The sequence below is a fragment of the Neolamprologus multifasciatus genome, chromosome 15 (assembly GCF_963576455.1).
Source record: "Neolamprologus multifasciatus chromosome 15, fNeoMul1.2, whole genome shotgun sequence".
Classification (NCBI taxonomy): Eukaryota; Metazoa; Chordata; class Actinopteri; order Cichliformes; family Cichlidae; genus Neolamprologus; species Neolamprologus multifasciatus.
In genome coordinates, this window is record NC_140453.1 from 40,838,807 (window position 1) to 40,858,745 (window position 19,939).

Consider the following 19,939-nt stretch of genomic DNA (forward strand, 5'->3'; position numbering starts at 1 on the left):
GGAGGCCATTTACGTGAAAAGGGAAAGACCATTTTTGAATCAAGGAGGGGGCCTAAGGGTACATCTTTCGCCATCTTACAATGCTGTGATTGCAGCCATTCCCCAACTCTCTGTGAATGGTACTCATGGAGCTTCGCTACCAACCCAGCATTTCATCTCCGACAAAGTTATCCCCGAGAGAAGTAAAGCAAGTGTGTAAGTCCATTTCTGAATGTTTGTAAAGCATTCCCACGTTAAGCTTAACAACCGATTTATGGAGCGACTGCCTCTTCTCTCTCTCTCTCTCTCTCCCTCTCCTGCTGCTATCTTAGTAAACAGCACATGTGTCCAGCCTCAGTGAACAGCCTGTACAGCTCCTGCTGTAGTCAAATGGGGACACATAGAGAACATGCCGGATCCTTCATCACCATTTACTTTTCTCTTCCTTTTCCTTCATCCTTCTCTTCTAAACTCCCAGTGATGTGTATCAAATTAGTGTTCTTTACCATGCTCACCAAGGTCAGCACTAAACACTCAGAGCCTTGTTCTTGTAAAAAAATAAAAATAAATAAATAAATGCACCATCTAATTCTAAATTTGTCTTTCATCACTAAGTAATAATCAGAATATTATTTCCAGTGACAAGATATTAGGGGTAAGATAACAATCAGGGACTGCATACCTCTGCCAAGGCTAAATTAACCCCACACCATTGGTAAAGAATGCTTAAAGCAGTTTTTGGATTCAAATTCAAATCTGGATTTAGCTCAAGAGCAACAGTTAATTACGCCAACCATTCAATGTATTATTAACAAATTTGTGTCCAACAAACATGGGCCTGCAAATTAATTTTAACTGACATTTCATCAACTGCCTTTAGGCTGAATTGGAGCACTGAGCATGAGCCTGGTTTTACTCAGATTTTGTATTGTGAACTCATAGCCTTTTGGCTGAAAGGGAACAAATCCTTCGGGCAAAATCTGAAAAATGTAACAGTTACATGGTTTAATAACTAGTAATTTAGTCACCAGAAAAACTCCTAGTCATCAGATTGTGCTTGCAACATCAGACACTCTTTCCCAGGTGACCAATCAGGGCACAACTTTCCTTCCTAATCCAGAGCCATCTTGACCTGCTGTCTATTAGATGTAGGTTTCCTGCCCTCTTAACTCCAGTGATGCCAGATCAGCTCAGAGCTTTGTTGACTCATGAATCCTGTTTACTCTTGATTACCATATTTTTCGGACCATAAAGTGCACTGGATTATAAGACACACTGCCGATGAGCGGGTCTGTTTTCATACATAATGCGCATTGGATTATAAGGCGCATTAAGCAAAAGAAAACAGTCAGATAAGTCAAACTTTACTCAACTCATTCTTCTTGCCTGCTCCACTTCCGGTACGGAAGGTGCATTGATTCAGTAATGTTGAATTCTCTCACAGCTGCTCTAATCCCATGTTGTTGCATTATACAGTGGCTTGCAAAAGTATTCGGCCCCTTGAACTTTTCCACATTTTGTCACATTACAGCCACAAACATGAATAAATTTTATTGGAATTCCATGTGAAAGACCAATACAAAGTGGTGAACACTTGAGAAGTGGAACGAAAATCATACATGATTCCAAACATTTTTTACAAATAAATAACTGAAAAGTATTCAGCCCCCTTTAATCTGAGTGCAGTCAGTTGCCCATAGACATTGCTTGATGAGTGCTAATGACTAAATAGAGTGCACCTGTGTGTAATCTAATGTCAGTACAAATACAGCTGCTCTGTGACGGCCTCAGAGGTTGTCTAAGAGAATGTTGGGAGCAACAACACCATGAAGTCCAAAGAACACACCAGACAGGTCAGGGATAAAGTTATTGAGAAATTTAAAGCAGGCCTTGAACATCCCACGGCGAAACAAGAAGAGTGCTGATCAGAAATGCAGCCAAGAGGCCCATGGTGACTCTGGACGAGCTGCAGAGATCTACAGTTCAGGTGGGGGAATCTGTCTATAGGACAACTATTAGTTGTGCACTGCACAAAGTTGGCCTTTATGGAAGAGTGGTAAGAAGAAAGCCATTGTTAACAGAAAACCATAAGAAGTCCCATTTGCAGTTTGCCACAAGCCATGTGGGGGACACAGAAAACATGTGGAAGAAGTAGGGATGGGTATCGTTTAGGTTTTATCCGATACCGGTGCCAAACCGGTACTTTTGAAACGGTGCCGGTGCTTAAACGGTGCTCAAACCGGTGCTTAAAGAATGGAGAACACAAAATTGGTCCAAAAACATCTTATGTTCAGCTGTTTTTTTTGTAAAAAGATAACAATGTTAGCCTTTTCTGCAGCTATAGGGGATTTATGGTATCACTCTTGGCTGGAAGCAGTGCTTAATCAATGGAAAAAACACAAACTTTGTCCAAAAACCTCTCATGTTTAGCTGTTTTCCACTTTTTCTTTGGTCATTTTAGCCTTTTTGGCCAGGGTGAAGGGAGTATCTGCCATCAAACAAGAAGACAGCTGCATGTAACTATGACGGTGTTTGCTAGTTCACCTTACATGCATTAATTTAATAACGTGGTTAGCCTACTAAGCTACTCACGCAGAGAAGAACGGCTGCTGCTGCCATCATCATCCGTCATCATTTCTGCTACACTGGCAGGGCTAGGGGCCAGGACTCTCCTCTTCGGGTTTTTGGGGGATGTTGCTAACTCCGGTGTTGTGCCAAAAAGTGATTGTCTGCCAAAAACTGATTTCCAATGTTATTGTGTATTTTTTATGTGTAATATCTTTACGTATGTTCGTAAATACACTTCGGTGAACAGGGTTTACAAAGGGGTCATATAGAGAATTAAAAAATTATCCGTTTTTCAAGTATCTTTACAACTCTGTGTTATTGTACTTACATTATAACCAATCCGGTCCTTTATCCCCACTTAAAATATTTTTACAGAACTATTGTAATATTTGCTGCCATTTCTTCTGTCCTCTTGGCCCACTTACTCTTACAAAAGACATTTTTAATGTTAATGAGATTTTTTTTAGCTGCATAAATAAAGGTTATATAAAAGTCACTGCCAAAAACTGATTGCGGCTTCTACCTTGTTACACGACTGTTGTTTGTGGCTCAAGATGACTTTATGTCATCCATAAGCCATGCATTTGACATATGTTTCACATATTATAGCCCAACAAGTTACTTATAGCAGTTTAAATACGAGCAATCAGTTTTTGGCAAATACCGGAAATCAGTTTTTGGCAGACAATCACTTTTTGGCACAACACCGGGTCCGATAACAGGCAACCCACCTGCAGTCGATGCGCTGGTGTGAAGTCTTGCAGCAAGCTATCAAATACGGCGCATTTTTCGGCTTTAAAAAAAAAAACCGCTATCCGTCGCCAGGTGTTTCATCGGATTTGAGGTGTTACCTTCTTTGACAGTATCAGCTTAAAGCACTTGTTGCAGGCTGCTGAGTTTGCATATTTTGCTGTGAAGTACAGCCAGACTTTTGACCGCTTCGCCTTGGGCATTTTTAATCTGTAGCTCTGCTCTAAAAGAACGTACGTACATGGACCCGCCTACTATCCGGAAACGTAAAATGATTGGCTAGAATCTAAAGTGTATCATTCCATACCAGTTGGTGGCGGTAATGCACCTTTCAGTTGTTTGCCAACCGCCAATATAAATGTAAGGAAGAAGAAAGTGTACCACAGCTCAGGAAAAAAAAGCACCGAAATAAAGCACCGAAATGTGCGCTGCTTTTCGGTCTGGTTACTACCGTTTATGTCTGGTTACTACCGTTTCGGTCTGGTTACTACCGTTTATGTCCGGTGCCATGATGGCACCGGTATCCGGTGCCATCATGGCACCGGATACCGGTACCCATCCCTAGGAAGAAGGTGCTCTGGTCAGATGAGGCCAAAATGCAAAACGCTATGTGTGGCGGAAAACTAACACTGCACATCACTCTGAACACACCATCCCCACTGTCAAATATGGTGGTGGCAGCATCATGCTCTGGGGGTGCTTCTCTTCAGCAGGGACAGGGAAGCTGTTCAGAGTTGATGGGAAGATGGATGGAGCCAAATACAGGGCAATCTTGAAAGAAAACCTCTTGGAGTCTGCAAAAGACTTGAGACTGGGGCGGAGGTTCACTTTCCAGCAGGACAACGGCCCTAAACATAAAGCCAGGGCAACAATGGAATGGTTTAAAACAAAACATATCCATGTGTTAGAATGGCCCAGTCAAAGTCCAGATCTAAATCCAATTGAGAATCTGTGGCTCAAGGGGGCCTTTTGCAAGCCACTGAATGTTATGTTAATATAGCTGTGTTGCTAGTGATCATGTAGCACTTCATAATATACCAGTTAGAACAATTTCAACCCTACAACTGTGGTGTATTCATAATTGCCCCTGGTATATTTGATGTATGGGCAGTATGTGTTTATTGTTCGACTGTGTAATTACGTGTTACGCATAGGGATGGGTAGCGGTATCCAGTGCCATTATGGCACCAGTTCTGACATAAACGGTAGTAACCAGACCAAAAAGCAGCGCACATTTCGGTGCTTTATTTCGGTGCTTTTCTTCCCCTGAGATGTCATACACTTTGGATTCCAGCCAATCATTTTAACTTTGCGAGCGTAGTAGGCGGGCCCAGGTACGTACGTTCTTTTAGAGCAGAGCTACAGATTAAAATTGCCCAAAGCGAAGCGGTCAAAGTCTGGCTGTACTTCACAGCAAAAGATGCAAACTCAGCAGCCTGCAACAAGTGCTTTAAGACGATACTGTGCAAAGGACGTAACTCCTCGAATCTAATGAAACACCTGGCGACGTATAGCATTTTGTTAAAAGCCGAAAAATGCGCCGTATTTGATAGCTTGCTGCGAGTCCTCACACGGTGCACATCTACTGCGCGTGGGTTGCCTGTTATCTGACCTGGAGTTAGCAACATCCCCCAAAAACCAGAAGAGTAGAGTCCTGGCCCCTAGTCCTGCTAGTGTAGCAGAAATGATAACGGATGATGATGGCAGCAGCAGCCGTTCTTCTCTGCGCGAGTAGCTTAATGTTGTTCGTGTTTAATTTACGTTGAGTAGGCTAACCACGTTATTAAATTAATGCATGTAAGGTGAACTAGCAAACACAGTCATAGTTGCATGCGGCTGTCTTCTTGTTTGATGGCAGGTACTCCCTTCACCCTTGCCAAAAAGGCTAAGCCAAATAAAAGCCAAAGAAAAAGTGGAAAACAGCTAAACATGAGAGGTTTTTGGACAAAGTTTGTTTTTTCCATTGTTTAAGCACTTCTTCCAGCCAAGAGTGATGCCATAAATCCCCTATAGCTGCAGAAAAGGCTAACATTGTCATCTTTTTACAAAAAAACAGCTGAACATGAGAGGTTTTTGGACCAATTTTGTGTTCTCCATTCTTTAAGCACCGGTTCGGGCACCGTTTAAGCACCGGGACCGTTTCAAAAGTACCGGTTTGGTACTGGTATCGGATAAAACCTAAACAATACCCATTCCTAGTTACGCACTGGAAATGCATGCCGGGAGTCGGTGATTCTGTGAGTAAAGAGTTAGTCTTACCGCACACAGTGGTCCCGCGTACTGATTCAGATTCAGAGTAAGAATCACACAACAACCGTCACTGTTGTTTAGTTTTCTGTCTTCATTTATGTTGGAAGTAATAGCAGAGCTGTACGCTTTAATTTTTTTTTTTAAATATCTCAGTCAGAACATGGTATATTATGTTTAGGTGTTTTTCTGAAGTCCTTTCGACCTCTTAGCTTTCTTCCTCTTCTTCTGTGTGAACTGTATATACGAAAAACTACAATGTTTTTTTTTACCCTTCCTGCCACAGTGAAGCACAGTTAAATACAGTGATCGGAATAACGGCGTTACAAGTAACGCTGCCTTTGAACCTTTGTTTTGTTTTGGGTAGCTGCCTGTGAGATGATTAGTGTCCTACTAGTGTTATTAGTGTTATTTGAATATATGAGTTGTTTGTTATGTTTGTTTAAGTCACCCTATTACATAGTGAGTTGTTTCACTTACGGTTTTCAGTTGTGGTAATAAACCTTATGTTTTTCTTTTTATCTATCCCTCCTGTCACTGGGCTCATTTATGTTACATCCCCTGTCGCCTAGCAGAGCCGGGTCGTAACATAAGTGCGGGCTCATCCGGGATCCCTCATAGGGGGTCTTTGTTTCTGTGGGGGAAGAGAGAAAAAAAAAAGGGACGTTTGTTTTAGAGTAGCCCTATCGCTTTAGGCACTGTGTCGGCTACGTTTTGTTTACAGCACTTTATAGATGCCCCATCTATTGGGATTATTAATAGCTGTCGTAAAAATGATTTGCTGCAAATTGTGGATAACTTTCAGCTGCAAATCACACTCCGTAAGTGTGATTTGAAAGCTTTAGTGGTGGACAAGTTGGTGGAAGCTGGTGTGAGTCAAGCGCCTGTTTTGCCTGTGGTCTCTGGTGTGCCACGCCAAGCTACCATAGTTGAGGAGGGCCACAAGAATGGTTCTTGTGGGGATGGCGAGGGGGATGAGCGGGGAAAAACGCCGCGCACGCTTCCTCGCTATGATCCACTCTTCTCTGGGAGTTCAGAAGGCAGAGAAGGAGCTCGGCTGAAAGTGCGGCTGGCACGTCTCCAATTGGAGGCTGAGGAGAAGGCCCAGAACAGGTGGGCTCAGCTAGAGCTTGAAATACGAAGGCTGGAGATAGAGGCAGACAAAGCCGTTAGGCTGCGAAAGCTTGAGCTGGAGTCTCAGCCACCAGCCTCGTCTACCTCTGCTGACAATTCCGGTTCCACCTCCTCGTCCGCTTCTGCTTTTGATATCAGTAAGTGCATTTCTTTAGTGCCCACTTTTAGAGAAACTGAGGTTGATACATTGCAGCATTTGAGCATATCGCTGGTGCGTTGCAGTGGCCTAGTGATATTTGACCTCTTTTGTTACAGTGCAAACTCTCTGGCAAAGCCCAAGAGGTGGTGGCTTCGCTTTCTTTAAAGGACAGTTTAGACTATGCGTGCATTAAAACAGCTGTTTCGCAGGCATATGAGTTAGTCCCCGAAGCCAGAGGTTTCGCCAGCAGAAGAAATTGCTGACCCAAACGTATGTAGAGTTTGCTAGAGAAAAGGGGATTCTCTTTGATAAACAGTGCGTTGCTTCAAAAGTGAGTGACTATGACACTTTGCGCGAGTTAGTTTTGTTAGCGGATTTTAAGAAATGCATTCCTGAGTGTATTGTGCTATATTTAAATGAGCAGAAAGCGACTTTGCTCGCATCTGCTGCTGTTCTTGCTGATGAGTTTGTGCTCACTCATAAAGCCTCGTTTACTGGCAGTGAGAAGCCACGGGTTAGCGCTGTGCAACAGCCCCACACGGCTAAAGTGTCTGGTTCCAGGGAAAACCGTGAATGTTTTTACTGTCATAAAGCTGGACATGTGATTGCTGACTGTTTAGCCTTAAAATGCAAAACATCAAATGCTCAGCAACGCAAAGGGGTGGGTTTTGTGAAAGCTGAGGCCTGTAATGACGTCCATGGTTGTGGTGGTAAGGTGCCGGACCCCTGTTTCGAACCATTAATTTTTGATGGCTCAGTATCACTAACAGACAATCCATCTGATTTAAAACCTGTGCGTATTTTAAGGGACACTGGAGGTTTGTGGGCTCAAAATGTGGTCATAAATATTTGTACTTTGTGTGTGTGTGTGAAAAAGATTTGTGTGTGTGTGTGTGTAAAAAAGATTTGTGTGTGTGCGTAAAAAAGATTTGTGTGTGCATAAAAAAGATTTGTGTGGACTTAGCCAAAAAAAACCCTGCAAGTTACAAGTACGAATTTTGACCCTATTTTTCTTCCTTTCATCTGATTGGTCAATGTCATGTCAATCACAAATGTAACAATCCAATCAGAGAACAGATGGGTTTGGCTGTCGGAGGGGCGCTTTTTTGAACTGCAGGTCTTTGAAGGGAATAAATGCCCTTTTACATGCCAACCCAGCATTCTCCTTCATCACCACGAAGGAAGCTTTGTAATGAAGAACCAAACCAAACTGGACTCTTGTCTGTGGTCGTTCAAGTTTGGTTTGGTTCTTCATTACAAAGCTTTCTTCGTTATGAATTAGCATACATGTTTTTATTGAACATTTGAAGAACTAGCAAAAAAAACAGAAACTCTTGTAGAGGACATAAAGTCAGAGATAGAAACGACAAGGAGCAGATGCATGTAGTACAGGTAGAGCTGCTGTAAAAACCCACAGAGCTCAGCAGCCAGCGCAACAAATTCTGGATCCTTTGCTTTTAGTTAGCATAGCATTAGCAGCACATCCTGCGTCCGATGTGAAAGGACTTTTATGCTGCGCACTGTGACTCACAGCAATGGTCCCGGGTCAGCCCTGACTTTATGTTAAACTAATCCTAAATTAATAATGGTATTTCTAACCACTGACATACCACAACTTTATCCTTTCAACAGCTGCTGAAAGTTAGGGGACCTAACTGCTGTCGGATATTTATATAGAGATCCTCCAGCTACAAACTGTATTACCCTTCAAGGACCTGCAGTTCAAAAAAGTGCCCCTCCGACACTTGTAACTTGCAGGGTTTTTTTTTTTGGCTAAGTCCACATCCAAATCTTTTTTACGCACACACAAATTATTTTTACACATACAAATCTTTTTACACACACACAAATTCTTTTTACACATACAAATCTTTTTTACACACACAAATCCTGATTAACAAGTACAAAACTGATTTACAAGTACAAAATATTTATGACCACATTTTTAGCCCATAGAAGCCCATAGAAGCTTAGCTAAGCCATGTTGCAGTCAAAGCCCCTGGAGCTCACCTTGTATAGTGGAGTCTAAGCCAGATGGCTCGCCCCGTTTTATTACAGACTTATGGAAGGTGAATTCTGTGACTGTGGCTGACTCACATCCTCTCCAAAGAATTGAGATTTGTGTGGACAGTATTGGGACTGCTCAGTATGGCACTAAATGAGATCTTCTTAAAGGTTACTGGCAGGTCCCTTTAACTGAGCGTGCCTCTAACATCTCTGCCTTTGTAACACCTGATGATTTTCTACAGTACATAGTCATGGCATTCGGCATGTGTAATGCTCCTGCCACCTTCCAGAGGCTGGTAAATAAAGTCCTCCGTGGCCTGTCCAACTGCAGTGCCTACCTAGATGATCTAGTAATTTATACTGAAACATGGAAAGAGCATTTGGAAACTCTACGCCAGGTATTTCACCGTTTGGCTCAAGCTACTCTAACTCTCAACTTAGCTAAGTGTGAGTTTGCCAAAGCTACAGTGACGTACTTGGGCAGGGAGGTGGGACGTGGACAGGTCCGGCCCATTGATGCAAAAGTGGCAGTGATTAAAGAGTTCCCCATACCTAGCACCAGACGTGAGTTGTGTAGGTTTCTAGGGATGGTGGGCTACTACAGAAACTTTTGTAAAAATTTCTTCTCTGTAGTCAAGCAACTGACTGACCTACTCAGCCTAAAGGTTGAGTTTCTATGGTCAAGTGAGTGTCAAGATGCTTTTGAGAGTGCAAAAGCCCTCTTCTGCCACACTCCTGTGTTGGCTGCACTTGATTTGACGCGACCATTCAAACTTGAGGTTGATGCCAGTGCTGTCGGGGCTGGGGCAGTGCTGTTGCAAGAAGACTTGCAGGGTTTGGACCACTCCATTTGTTACTTTTCCCGCAAGTTTAATAAAAATTAGTTAAACTACTCCACCATTGAAAAGGAGACCCTGGCTTTGTTGTTGGCTCTTCAGCACTTTCATGTATACCTGGGGTCCAGCATGTTACCTCTTGTTGTGTACACTGACCACAACCCACTTGTGTTCCTTGCTCGCATGTTTAATCATAAGCAGTGCCTTATGCGCTGGGCTCTGTTGCTGCAGGAATACAACTTAAGTATTCACCACAAAAAGGGGTCTGAAAATGTTTTGGCTGATGGTCTGTTCTGGTTGTAAACATGTTTTGTGGTGTTTGTTCTTTGTTTTTGTTCAGTTCCTAATATCTCCTTTTGCCCAACATAGTTGGTAATTTAAGGGGAGGGGTGTTACGGCCCCTGGCCTCATGTGGCCCCGCCTTCCTCTATCGAAATCAAAGCGTTTCAGGACTCACGGGTGATTGGCTGGCCAGGGACCTATGTAGTTGTGTTTTAATTTTTCAGAAAATTTTGTGAAAAACTTCAGGCCAGTATATATTTTCTGAAGTGGCGGACTAAATGAAAGATGTTTAAACTGCATTGAATTGGCAGATTCAGCAGCCAGAATAAGATCTGCTATTACACTGAGGTGACTTCCTTTTACCTTAATGCTTCATCCTGTGAGGATGTATCTCGCTCCATCTGCCCCATCAAACTGTTCTGCTCTAGTGCTCTTGTATGAAAGCCAGTGTGTCTTTGAGACTGTGTGCATATGTGCGTCTGTGCATATACTTTAAGTAAACTTGCCTTTGTTAGACAAACAGAGCGCATTTGTTTCGTTAACATCATGTGTCATGCTGCAGCGCATCGGCCCAGACATTATGGAATGGAGAAAAAAAACAAAGAAGAAAGAAGCTGAGTTTAAAGCACTTTAATTCAGTTTGTGTTATTGTTGTCCCATCTAGTTTTCAGACCGTTTCCAGTGTGTGTGGTGAGTAAAATGACCTGTGCAACGACCTTTAGGCCTGCCTGGGCTGTGAAAAACAACAAGTACTCTCATGATCTCATCCCAAAAACCAGTTGGTACTAGTTCAAACCACAGGTCTACTGCCATACTAAAGACAGAGAGAGAGGGAGAAGAAGAAGGGTTGAGGGGAAGAGAAGTGGTGCAACTATAGGGAAAAACATGAGAAGAAGAAGAAAGATGGAAAATCACTCCCAGGCCAGCTAAAATGATAGTATGGACATTATTAACCCTCTGAAGTCTAGATTGTACTTTCTCAAGTTTTGGCAACCAGGGAACATAGGAACAAATGATGTAATGATCATTCTAACTGATAAACATCCAAAACTATTCACATAAAAAGTCAGTTTGGCCTTTGTCCATAATTTGGGTGGTAGTATTAGCACTTACAATGACTCAGCTTAGGATGATGGCTTTTTCTTTGCAAGGCATTCAAGCCATATTAATGAGTAGTCTTGTTTTGTGGATCAGATGTTTTCTTGGAGGTCCATTTTCGGTGTGCTTTTCCTTCCTGATTGATTTTCTCTCTGCCAGTCATTGACAGCTACATCTCCCCTTTATTAGCCTAACAATACCTCTGTGGCTAGTGACAAAGGAAGCAGAAGATTACTTCTCTAGCTTTCCAGCGTCACTAGTATTTAATTTGACATATATGTTAATACCCAAATTTATAGCAGTGCTGGAGGTTACACTCTGATTATCTATATTGTGCAAACTGGGCATATATAGTTCTGTATTACCTAAATGTTACTTAGCGGCATCTTCAGGTTAAGAGAGGTACAGGTTCAACTGATGACCATGCAGCAGACATTCTGAGCCAATAAATGTTCAGATCTTGTTAATGGGAGTCAGCTGTAGCCAGGAACCTTTTGGTGTTATTACATTGCATCTTATCATGAGTTTCTCCAGCAACTGCATTCAAAGTTTCTTTGTAAAAGCCTGTCAAACTTAACATCTTCTTTACATAAATATAATATGTCTCTGCACTTTCAGCGATTCAACTAAGGGTCATTATCTTCTGGACCTTTGTGCCATATATCATCAATCATATTGTCGTTAAGAGCCATTTCCACCAATCTCCTAAAATGTTTTTTTTCCTCTTCTCAATTCCCCTTCTCATCATCTTCCTCTTCTTTTCCTCACTTTCCACTCCTCCTTCATATTTGCAGTTTGACGTCAACCAGCTGATGACCTCAGGGAATGTAAGCAATAGACACAGTCCAATCCAGAAGCCCACAGAGTCTCCTATCAGCATTGCCAGCAACAGTAGCATGGGCCGGGTCAGTGGCATGGGTTTGGAGCAGTCACCAGTGGACCGCACCAAAGGCTTCTTCCCTGATGAATCGGAGCCCCTGCTTCGCTGCGACTCTACCTCCAGCAAAGACTCCGCCCTGAGTAGGAATGGCTCCTTCATTACCAAAGGTGAGACATGACCACAAACAGATCTATTCCAATTAAGTTCCAAGGATGGTTCAATTCATTTGGTGCTTTTGCGGTGCTTGGTGGTCTAGGAACGCCTTTGCAGTTCCCAGCTTCCCTTGGTTAGTGGCACTTCTCGGTGCATTTGCTGGTGCATCCTCCAGAAGTATCCACTTGCACTTCATATTCAACTAAACTAGAAGGACAGATGGTCCCACATGACCTGCCAGTGCTTTGAAATGTGACAGTGTGTAATCACAAAGAGGAAAACCACCCACAGACCACAACAGGCTCACCAAAACAAATCTTGGGTCATATTTTGAAATCTTAGAAACCTGAAATGAAGATAAAGAAGAAATTTCTGGTCTGATGTGATGGACCAAGTTGACAAACAGGAGGAGTCCCAGGAATTATTAGAAAAATATGGTTTTTATTTATTTAACCCCCCAAAATCATATTTACAAAAGTAATAAATGTTCAGCTCATAAAAGAGGTCAAATAAACAAAACTCAACTCAGGCAAAAACTGCAAACTTAACAAACCAAATGACTGCCCAAACAAACATAATTGACCTCGACATGAAATGACATACATATAATGGCTGATCAGACCACTATGACACACGAGGGGTAACTAAATAAAACACAATTGTAAACAACAAAGGGATGGCAGGTAAGAAGCAAATAAAGAAACAAACTTTCCTACTCATCAAAAAAAGTACCATGTCGACCAATCAAAAAATGAATGATATGGCAACATGGCATTTAGTTGTTTAGGGAGGGGGAAGTTTTAGGAGTGACGGCGGTGTTTTTAGATGTGAGAGATTTGCGACATTTAGCGCAAATCTTGTGTAGTTAGTGTGTAGTGTAGTCAATAGTTTTGTTGTGTGTGTCAGAACAATGAGGCGACTGCTAAATGTTACAGGTGTTACAGGAGTCATACATCTCCTGTTGTCAGGCCTACAGTCCACATAGTGGACAGAAATTATTATTATTTGATGCAGAACACCTGATTGTTCTGTAAATAGTTTGAAATGCTTATTTTAAAAAACGCTTGGCTGCATTATTCGGTAAATAGCTGCAAAAAACTTTGTTGTTTGCATAACTCAGTCACTTTTTTGAAGAAGTAACTATATAATTAATTGCCCAACATTGGTCATTATATACTGTATTTTGCAGACAGAGACTTACAGGACTCTCTCCCAGACCACAGACTCATACTCATAATAAGTCAGAGCTTTATTTAAAAAAGAAAAAAGAAAGGCAGTTGTTTTCAAAATTGGAGTTCAAGTTATTTTTACTTCCAATAGTAATAACATACTAAACAGGTCATGAACAAGATTGTTTTATAATTTTCATTTTAAGTGGTCTAAATCAGTTAATTAAAAGTAGTCTAACATAAATGTAAATGCTGTAATTTGATTATTTTAATAAACCATCTAACTTGGATGGATTCGATGCTGGCGTGACCACAGTGCACACGTCTGCTGTTGCTCACACTGGTCCAAGGGATCGCTCAGGGAGTTTGTGTGTTCACTCAGACACATGAAAAATTAGAGGGAACATTGCTTAGGATAATCTTTGTCTCTTTTTTGTCTTTCAGAGAAGAAAGACACAGTGCTCCGACAGGTGCGTCTGGACCCATGTGACCTGCAGCCCATCTTTGACGACATGCTGCACATCCTGAACCCAGAGGAGTTGCATATCATCGAACAGATCCCAGCCGCTGAGGACAAACTGGACAGGCTCTTTGAGATTGCAGGAGTGAAGAGTCAGGAGGCCAGCCAGAAGCTGCTGGACTCTGTGTACAGCCATCTCCCTGACCTCTTGTAGCAGAGGAAAGATCAGGAAACAGCACAGACTGGAGTTGGCACAAGAATAAAAAGAAGTACGAGGGAGGAATACAATGTTGTGTTCCAGTTAAGTCTTGGGTGGCATTTCATCTAAAAAGCTGTCATCATGCCACTTCATTTGAACATGGTCTGTTTCTGCTACCTCCAGTGACTCTTTAAAATCTTTACTTTATTCCTTTTCTTGTTCTTCTAATACACAAGTACTCCTTTAAAACAACCCAGCCTATACCACGATGAACTAATTTAGAGGAATACTGGGTTGAAAAGTAGCGTAGATGTAAATGGACTCCATAGAAAATCACACGTAGCACTTTCTTTATCTGAAATGGTCTTCATGCCTTCATGTCTAAAGAAATTTGTAGTTTGTGCCTGTTGTTCAGGCTTCTCATGCCTTTAACATGGATCAAGTGTTACACGTTACATTTAACAATGAACATGGTAAAGGTAAATAAGCTATAACTTCAAATGATGCTGGTATTATTCTTTAATTTTAGGGTTCTTGTAAAGAATATTTTTGCCCAGGTGTAGGTTTAACTGTAAGTCATGTGCCTGAACTTTCCAAAGCTTTGTTCCTCCCTCCCTCTTACTGTAACCACCAGCAGGGAGCAGCATTACTTAGATGGTTGTCCTGCTTTTCGGCAACCAAAACCATAGCTCAAAAAATGACCTTCGAAACTTTGTCTAATGTTCTGATATATGGTTCTGCAAAAACTCTTTTTGAGAAAAAAAAAAAGCTGAACTAAACGGGAAGCTTAACTGCGTTGACCGGCAGCAGTCTGCTTCTCTGGAACTGAAACCATGTCTGAAAAGGTTCAGCCACCTTTGAATTCATGGGGAGGAGAAATACTTGGACTAGTACACTTATGCAGACCTCAACTAGCTACCCCTAGTTGCCTCAACAAATGTAGATTTGATAAAGTGTTCTTGATACATTCTGGAGCTTCATGTCAGTGTGGTTTTCAATCAGACAGAGTTGCCTGAGTTTTTCACTGCTAGAGTAAAAATGATAAATTACAACAGATTTTTTTTCTTTTTTATGCGGTAGTATTTTGCTACCTGTACCATTTAGTTGATGAGAAAATGTCATAATGATGCACTAATCCTATTTTCCATTAAGAGAGAGATGTTGTACTTTGTCTTTAATGTTTTATAACTAACATTTGATTTTATTGGTTATTATATTTCTGTCACAATGTATGAATTTTTCTGTTTATTCAGACAGATGTGCTCACCAGGATGTAACATATACATACTCCATAATCTACTTGAAGTCTGTCTACTTGGCTCTTTTATATGATGTAACAGGAAAAAAAATGCAATTTCTGTTCCCTCAACGTTCCACTCAACAAAACACATCAACATTTGGTGCACGCCTGATCTCTCACTGGCTGGCATTGCAAGGGCAGAGATATGCGAATCCAGAGTAAAGATGAAAAATACTGACTGAATGAAAAAGAGTTAAGGTTGTGTTCCAGGACTCTGTGAGCTTTCTCAACATCTGAACATCCACCAGATCACTGGCTTGGTTTCATTTTATTCACATGCTAAATTGACATATTTGCAGAAACTACTGGATTTTATTTTAGAAATTAATTTGAATACATTTTTAAAAGCTTTGCCATACATGTGCTGCAAGTAGGTACTGTAAAACATGGTAAATGGTGCATGTTAATCAAACCCAAATCCTAGTCGTGCCCATTGCCCTTATCCTAGATAACTGTACGATGTGAGCTTTTTATTTTCTGATCCACATGCAGATTGAGTGGCTGATCATCAAATTTCACACATGTAACCAGTAAGTTTATTACTACGTAACTGCTTAAAATCCACAAATTAAAGCTAAAAGATTTGTCATAAATTTACGTGTAATTGTGTCCATTTAAATGACTAGGTGTTGTGTAAATTTCAGTGTTTACATTATATTGCAGGACTGCTGCTTAAAGTGGAACATTATCAGTATGAGTAAAGACGCTGGACTTCTTTAGGTCTTTAAGTCTGGACTTAAAGACTTAAAGAAGTCCAGACGCTTTTCTTTGCAAGCTCTTTGCAAGCTCCTTTGATCAGTATGAGTACAACATTATAAGTTATGACGGCTTAAACTGTTCTGGGTAAAGGTTGTTTCACTAGTTTAGAAAAAGGGGTTTTAAAAATGGACAAGCATAAGGTCTTGATTGAGTTTGATTGAGACTTGATTAAGACTAGCGCCCAACTAGCATCTCATAAACCGCAATTCTTGTGGGGTGTTACTGGTGTGCATATATTAAGAATTTATTGTAAACTTACTTTGCTTTACTACATACTTTCTTCTAAGGTAGTTGGCAAACTGAAAGCGAAAATGAAAAACTACACTGGCGAGAACGCCATTGAAATTAGTATAGTAGGAATCGCCTCGTCTGGGCGAAATAAAGCGTTTTGGTACAACTTCATAAAGATAGCAGTAAGTATTGAAAGAAGACTCAGACAAGCATGTTAATGGCTGAATCTTACAGAATTCAACATCACCATGTTGTGCAAACAGGTTTTGCAGATGTTGGATCTAAGACTTTCCAGTTATTCACAAAATGGAAAACCACTCTGTTTCGGGCGAGAATGCCATTGAAATGCGTTTAACAGTAAGAATAGCATTGTCTGGGCGAAATACAGTGGTCCTTTGTTTATCGTGGGAGTTATGTTCCAAGTCCGCAAATAAGCCAACTTAATTTTTTTTACAATTATTATAGATGTTTTAAGGCTGTAAAACCCCTCACTACACACGTTATATATTTATCTCAGAGAGGTATTAACATTTTCACACTTTTCTCTCTTGTTTAAACACTCTCAAAGTTCAAACTGTATCGGGTCAGGGCTGTTTGGGGTTTGACAGCTATGTTCTGCTGTTCTAGGCGGCGGCGTCACGTTACAGTGCGACACTCTCTCTGCGACCGTGTGTTTTCCAGGTGGAGAGAGCGTCATTGGTGAATGCTAATGCTACACCAGAGGGTTTTTTGCCTGTTCTTTGTAAAAAGAAGCATTCTAATAAAGCCAGATGTGCTCCCTGGCAACTCGGGGAAGAAAGACCAAGCGACACTTCTGTCTCCTCCTTGTCTGAGCTCGCCACAAAATCTTCATAGAAAAAAAGGTCCAGTATTATAGAATAAAACCAAAGGCACCGTGCCTTTGACGGTGCAAAAGGTATTGTCAACGTTGTGTTTGTCGGGGAGAAAACTTGAGAAACAGTACAGAACTTGAGAGTCACTCTGCTACCGATGAAAGATTTATATAAATTTATCAAGCTGAGTGATTTTGTACTGTACAGGAAACACAGCATGAGATTGACTGACAATGGCCTACAGCAAATTAGAATGCAGAACACAATGCTCTGTAAGAAAAAAAACTAAGAAGAAGTCAAAATTCACCAAAAAAAAGGTCGCGAAACAGCGAAACCAAAGGTGAACGGCGTGGCTTGAGACTACTATAAAAAGTTTCTGTACAACTTCATAAAGATAGCTGTAACTATTGAAAGAAAACGTAGAAAATCACATTTATGTCTTAATCTTATAGTATTAAACATCCCCATGTTGTGCATAAAGGTTTTGCAGCTGTTTGAGCTAAAATTATTGAGATATTCACAAACTGAAAACATATACTTTGTTCAGAACTCCATTCAAATGAATGTAACTGTCTTGGCGAAATAAAACGTTTTTGTACAACTTCATATAAATAGCTGAAAGTTTTGATAGAAGACTCAGACACACATATTTATGGCGTTATCTCATAGAATTCAATATCCATCCCGGTGCTGGGCAAACAGGTTTTGAAGCTGTTTGAGCTAAGATTTTCAAGTTACTCACATAATGTAAACCTATACTTTGTTTTGGGTGAATTCCCCCATTCAAATGCATGTAATCGTAGGAAACGCACTGTCTTGACGAAATAAAGCGTTTTTGTACAACTTCATATAAATAGCTGTAAGTTTTGATAGAAGACTCAGACACACATATTTATGGCGTTATCTTATAGAATTTAATATCCCTGTGCTGGGCAAACAGGTTTTGCTGCTGTTTGAACTAAGGTTTTCGAGTTACTCACATAATGTAAACCTATACTTTGTTTTGGGTGAATTCCCCCATTCAAATGCATGTAATCGTAGGAAACGCACTGTCTTGACGAAATAAAGCGTTTTTGTACAACTTCATATAAATAGCTGTAAGTTTTGATAGAAGACTCAGACACACATATTTACGGCGTTATCTTATACAGTTCAATATCCCCGTGCTGGGCAAACAGGTTTTGAAGCTGTTTGATCTAAGGTTTTCAAGTTATTCACATAATGAAAACCTATACTTTGTTTCGGGCGACTTCCCCCATTCAAATGCATGTAATCGTAGGAAACGCACTGTCTTGACGAAATAAAGCGTTTTTGTACAACCTCATATAAATAGCTGTAAGTTTTGATAGAAGACTCAGACACACATATTTATGGCGTTATCTTATAGGATTCAATATCCATCCCCGTGCTGGGCAAACAGGTTTTGAAGCTGTTTGAGCTAAGGTTTTCAAGTTATTCACATAATGAAAACCTATACTTTGTTTCGGGCGAATTCACCAATTCAAATGCATGTAATCGTACGAAACGCACTGTCTTGACTAAATAAAGCGTTTTTGTACAACTTCATATAAATAGCTGTAAGTCTTGATAGAAGAAGCATACACACATATTTACGGCGTTATCTTATACAGTTCAAGATCCCCGTGCTGGGCAAACAGGTTTTGAAGCTGTTTGAGCTAAGATTTTCAAGTTATTCACATAATGAAAACCTATACTTTGTTTCGGGCGAGTTCCCCATTCAAATGCATGTAATCGTAGGAAACGCACTGTCTTGACGAAATAAAGCGTTTATACAACTTCATATAAATAGCTGTAAGTCTTGATAGAAGAAGCATACACACATATTTAAGGCGTTATCTTATACAGTTCAAGATCCCCGTGCTGGACAAACAGGTTTTGAAGCTGTTTGAGCTAAGATTTTCAAGTTATTCACATAATGAAAACCTATACTTTGTTTCGGGCGAGTTCCCCATTCAAATGCATGTAATCGTAGGAAACGCACTGTTTTGACGAAATAAAGCGTTTTTGTACAACTTCATATAAATAGCTGTAAGTCTTGATAGAAGAAGCATACACACATATTTACGGCGTTATCTTATACAGTTCAAGATCCCCGTGCTGGGCAAACAGGTTTTGAAGCTGTTTGAGCTAAGATTTTCAAGTTATTCACATAATGAAAACCTATACTTTGTTTCGGGCGAGTTCCCCATTCAAATGCATGTAATCGTAGGAAACGCACTGTCTTGACGAAATAAAGCGTTTATACAACTTCATATAAATAGCTGTAAGTCTTGATAGAAGAAGCATACACACATATTTAAGGCGTTATCTTATACAGTTCAAGATCCCCGTGCTGGACAAACAGGTTTTGAAGCTGTTTGAGCTAAGATTTTCAAGTTATTCACATAATGAAAACCTATACTTTGTTTCGGGCGAGTTCCCCATTCAAATGCATGTAATCGCAGGAAACGCACTGTCTTGACGAAATAAAGCGTTTATACAACTTCATATAAATAGCTGTAAGTCTTGATAGAAGAAGCATACACACATATTTAAGGCGTTATCTTATACAGTTCAAGATCCCCGTGCTGGGCAAACAGGTTTTGAAGCTGTTTGAGCTAAGATTTTCAAGTTATTCACATAATGAAAACCTATACTTTGTTTCGGGCGAGTTCCCCATTCAAATGCATGTAATCGTAGGAAACGCACTGTCTTGACGAAATAAAGCGTTTATACAACTTCATATAAATAGCTGTAAGTTTTGATAGAAGACTCAGACACACATATTTAAGGCGTTATCTTATACAGTTCAAGATCCCCGTGCTGGGCAAACAGGTTTTGAAGCTGTTTGAGCTAAGATTTTCAAGTTATTCACATAATGAAAACCTATACTTTGTTTCGGGCGAGTTCCCCAT

General features: G+C 40.6%; 1 protein-coding gene across 1 annotated transcript in view; it reads left to right on the forward strand.

The window, feature by feature from the left end:
* Positions 1 to 15,794, forward strand: part of tnfrsf21 (tumor necrosis factor receptor superfamily, member 21) — a 73,582-nt gene extending 57,788 nt beyond the window's left edge. The window contains exons 5-6 of the mRNA XM_085132985.1: positions 11,835 to 12,087; positions 13,687 to 15,794. Coding sequence (XP_084989111.1) covers positions 11,835 to 12,087; positions 13,687 to 13,916 — 483 coding nt within the window. The 3' untranslated portion in view covers positions 13,917 to 15,794. The remainder of the gene's footprint in view (positions 1 to 11,834; positions 12,088 to 13,686) is intronic.
* Positions 15,795 to 19,939: the final 4,145 nt, after the last annotated feature.